General features: G+C 55.9%; 1 protein-coding gene across 1 annotated transcript; it reads left to right on the forward strand.

The window, feature by feature from the left end:
- Positions 1-1,869: 1,869 nt before the first annotated feature.
- HOXB1 (homeobox B1) lies at positions 1,870-4,138 on the forward strand. The gene is made up of 2 exons (XM_019980882.2): positions 1,870-2,734; positions 3,186-4,138. Exons 1-2 carry the CDS (start codon positions 2,155-2,157, stop codon positions 3,512-3,514), a joined length of 909 nt encoding a protein of 302 aa, XP_019836441.1. The 5' UTR covers positions 1,870-2,154; the 3' UTR covers positions 3,515-4,138.
- Positions 4,139-4,492: the final 354 nt, after the last annotated feature.

The raw sequence follows: 4,492 nt of genomic DNA on the forward strand, positions 1-4,492 counted from the left end.
TCACCTCAATACTCCTTTTCTCGTCAATCCTTCTGCAGCCACTGCCTGCCCCCTCCAACTTCCACCTCCCACCTCAACCCTCCTTTCCTTTGTCCATCCTCATCCCTTGGCACTGAACAGTCTCTCACCCTCCCCCACTGCATCTCTCTTAAAAGAGTTGCCAGCTGGTCCCTCCCCACAACTTGTCCTGCTCCTCTGAAGCAGAGGGAGGGAAGCAGGGGTCCTGTGAAATGCTTTAAGCTTTTTCATAATTGGGGGCTAAGTAAGGCTCACAGTTATTAAGAAAAGAGAAAGGCAGTGCAAGTCTGGTGATAGAGACGGAAAGTAGAAGAGAGCAGGCAAAGCAAGGGAACTGGGAAACAGAAAGAGGGAGCAGTGACACAGAGACTGAGAGAGACAACTTTGGGCCTCCTGCAGAGAGATGAGGACTCGCCCTGCCCTTTCTGGGGTGGGGAAACCTGAGAAGTTTTGAGGGTCCTCTCTGGGCCTGTCCCACCTGCTTTCCCTTCCTCCCCTTAGCTCAGTTGTTTACAGAGATCCTCCTCTGAACTCTTGCCCTCCTGGACTTGCCCTAGCCCCGGCCCCAGGGCTCAGCCAGGCAGACACCCTGACAGATTACAAATGAGCGTGGGTGTTAGATTGCGCCAAGCTCTTGTCCCCAGAGTCTGGAGGAGGGGAATCAATGGGCTCTACCTAAGAGCTTCCCTCTAGTTCCATCTCAGTCTGAACGGACTGAAGGAGGCACTTCCTGTTCCCCTCCCCTCCCCCAACCATAACCCAACAGACACACCCAGCAGAAAGGGGTGAGACTCCCCTCCTGAGCCTCAAGACCCGCCACTCGCCACTCAGAAGCTCCCATTCTCTAAGCAAAGTCCTTTGATCTATTCTACAAAATTCCTTGGAAACTTGAGTAATCTTTAAGATATAACTGCTATTGAATTTACGGATTTGAGGCTTGGGATTTTGGGGGAGAGGGGTGTGGGGCAGGAAGGAACCAGAAGAATGCACTACACTAGTTTAAAGCATTTCAGGAAAAGAATAAAAATTCCCTCGTCTTCACCTGTAAGTAAACATCACCTAGCTCTGTGCTCATTGTGGCTCTCTGGAGAGACACAGGGAGTTATTTGAGTCTGAGTGAGTGAGCCAACTACAGCTATGGATGGCTAGAGAGAGGATAAATACATCCGGAGAGATGAGTTGATGGATAGGTAGGGAAGGAATATAAATATGGAGAGAGATGGAGGAACAGAGAGATGGATTGAGACAGAGAGAATATAAAAAGAAGCTGAGGGAGAGAAATGGATGTGTGAATGAGGAGAGAGTGGTTATGTAGAGAGGTGGAGAGGGGAATGGGGCATTTCTCATCCTCTTCTCCGCAGTTCTGTCATCTTGTCTTGCTCCTTGAAATGCCAGTTTTCCACCCCTCACTTAATGAATTCTTTCTCTAGATTCTAGGCCCTGCCTCACACCCTTAGGTGTTTTTGCACCCTCTTCCTTCACAGTCATCCATTTGGCCCAAGACAACATACCTCACTTGGCTGTTCTAGCCCATCACCCCAAATTAGGAGAAAGAAACTCAGAGTGGGAGTTCTGGGCAAAGGAGGCTGGATTCCCCATCTCCTGGTCTACAGACTTGGGGAGGGGGTTGCTCCTTTGTGAGGTGAGGGGGGCGGTGGTGGGAAGAATGAAGGGCAGCTGGGTTGAATTTGTCCAAATCTAATAACCTAGGAGCCTATTGAAGGCCTTGGGGACTGAGAGGGGAGGAAAGTCTTGAATATTCCTCTAACTTTTGCCCCCTCTCCCTCTGGTCCCTTCTTTCCAAAAGTCTTTGAAGAAAGATGTTTTTGACGCTTCCATGTCGCCCTCAGATGGATGGGCTGCGGGTGATTGAAGTGTCTTTGTCATGCTAATGCTTGGGGGGTGATGGATGGGCGCTGGGGCTGCCAAACTGTGGCCCGCTGCGCCCATTGGCCTGGGAGAGATCACATGCACCCTTCCACCCCCACTCCCTACCCCCTTCCTGGGGGAGCGCTGGCCCAGGCGAGCTGGGTTAGGCCATGGATGCAAGCTTCGGCGCTGTGACATACTGCCGAAAGGTTGTAGGGCAAGAGGGTGTCTCCCCCAAACGGGCCGACCCTCCTGCGGCCTCCACGCATGGACTATAATAGGATGAACTCCTTCTTAGAGTACCCACTCTGTAACCGGGGACCCAGCGCCTACAGCGCCCACAGCGCCCCTACCTCCTTCCCCTCGAGCTCGGCTTCTGCTGTTGACAGCTATGCAGGCGAGACCCGCTATGGTGGGGGGCTGCCCAGCTCTGCACTGCAGCAGAACTCAGGCTATCTGGCCCAACAGCCACCCTCGGCATTAGGGGTGCCCTTCCCCAGCTCTGCGACCTCGGGGTACTCCCCGGCTGCCTGCAGTGCCAGCTACGGGTCTTCTCAGTACTACCCTCTGGGCCAGCTGGAAGGAGATGGAGGCTATTTTCATCCTTCAAGTTACGGGGCCCAGCTAGGGGCCTTGTCCTCCGATGGCTATGGAACCGCTGGAGTGGGCCCAGGGCCCTACCCTCCACCACAGCCCCATTATGGGAACGAGCAGACAGGGAGCTTTGCACCGGCCTGTGCTGATCTCCTCTCCGAGGACAAGGAATCGGCCTGCACGTCGGAAACGAGCACCCCTACAGCCCAGACCTTCGACTGGATGAAGGTTAAGAGGAACCCACCCAAGACAGGTAGGGCTCAGATGTGGCCACCCCCTCTCTAGGGGCTCAGAGCGGCTCTGCTGCTTTTGCACTGAGGTGTCCTGGGCTGGGTTCCTGTCTGCACCACTGGGTAGAGGCAGGTAAGAGCACTGTGCTCAGTCTCAGGTCAGGTGGGGTCTCCCCACCCAGTGAGTGCCCAGTTATCCTTAAGAGTAAGTCTCCAGACACACCCCTACTTCGATCTGTGTGCTCAGCGCAGGCCTAGGACCTGGTGTTCCGAGGAGGGGGAGCTGGGGGGTGGAAGTGTGGGGCCTGCTCCAGGTTGCCTGGAGGGGTGCCTGGTGATCCATGGAAACTTTGAGAGCTGAAGCTGGATAGAATGGTGACTGGGGGTGCAGAGCTGGCGGGGCAGGGGGGCGGTGGGGAGGGGAAGGAGAAAGAGGAGAGAACTGACGTGGCCCTTCTCTTGCCCCGCCCCTAGCGAAGGTGTCCGAGCTGGGCCTGGGCGCGCCAGGTGGCCTCCGCACCAACTTCACCACTCGGCAGCTGACCGAACTGGAGAAGGAGTTTCATTTCAACAAGTACCTGAGCCGGGCCCGGAGGGTGGAGATCGCTGCCACCCTGGAGCTCAATGAGACGCAGGTCAAGATATGGTTCCAGAACCGGCGCATGAAGCAGAAGAAGCGGGAGCGGGAGGGAGGCCGGGTGCCCCCAGCCCCTCCAGGCTGTCCCAAGGAGGCGACTGGAGACACCTCCGACCAGTCCACGTGCACCTCCCCGGAAGCTTCGCCCAGCTCTGTCACCTCCTGAACTAAACCTCCCACCCGGGACTCCTCGGCACCAGAGCACCAAGGAGTCCTGTCCAGCCCTCTCCTCTGTTCTCCCTAATCTCAGCCTCAGCTCAACTATTTAGCCTGGGGCGCCAGTTCAGAGCTGCCTTTGGGAGGAATGGGGGACTGCTTTCCTCCAGTCTGGGCAGGGTGCTGATGGCTGGGGACCTTACCGGACCAGAGGCACGGGAGACCCAACCTGTCTAATGCGAGGGAAGGGCTTCCCTCTGCCTCTAATCTGGGTATCAGCCCTCGGGTAGGGTGGGAGCAAGTCCCAACCTCCCGGGTTCTCTTTTCCCTTCCAACTTCCATTTGTTCAGTCCAGTGCCTTTGAGCTTCGAGGACTCTCCTCTCCTGCACTCTTATCCTAACTCCCCCTTCTAGGCCCGGGACAGAGAGAAGGTTTCCTGTGTGGGAGGTATTTGGGTGCTGGCGTATAACCAACGCTTAATCTCTCTAGTTGCCACAGACCTTACAGTAGCACCAGCTGCCTTGTGACAGACCAAAAAGCTCCCCCCACCACCCCCATCGAACCCTATTAACCCCCTCCTGGCACATTTGTATTGCACTAGCGGCCTCCAGAGGTTGTTTTCTGAGACCTGTCCCCCACCCCCACCCCCCACCCGCGACTTCATCTCGAAGCTACCAAAATGTTTTGGAACTTGGTACTTCAGAGACTTCTGGAATGTTGTTTGAGGCTGGACCCCAGCAAGCCTCTACCAGGAAGGCGCAGGCTCGCCCCAACTAGTTCCTCCCCTATTTATTGCCTCCTGGAAAAGCCAGGACCTTCTTCCTCATCTCCACCCCCACCCCTGGTGCAGCCCAGGGAAGCCCAGGTGCAGGGAGAGCTCCGACCAGCATCAAGCATTTCTCTGAACCTTGGGACAGTGGAGACACCACTCTTTCTGGAAACCTGAGCCCCAAGCAACCGGGTTCTCTCTGTACCTCCAGCTACCTC

The sequence above is a fragment of the Bos indicus genome, chromosome 19 (genome assembly GCF_029378745.1).
Source record: "Bos indicus isolate NIAB-ARS_2022 breed Sahiwal x Tharparkar chromosome 19, NIAB-ARS_B.indTharparkar_mat_pri_1.0, whole genome shotgun sequence".
In the NCBI taxonomy this organism is placed as follows: domain Eukaryota; kingdom Metazoa; phylum Chordata; class Mammalia; order Artiodactyla; family Bovidae; genus Bos; species Bos indicus.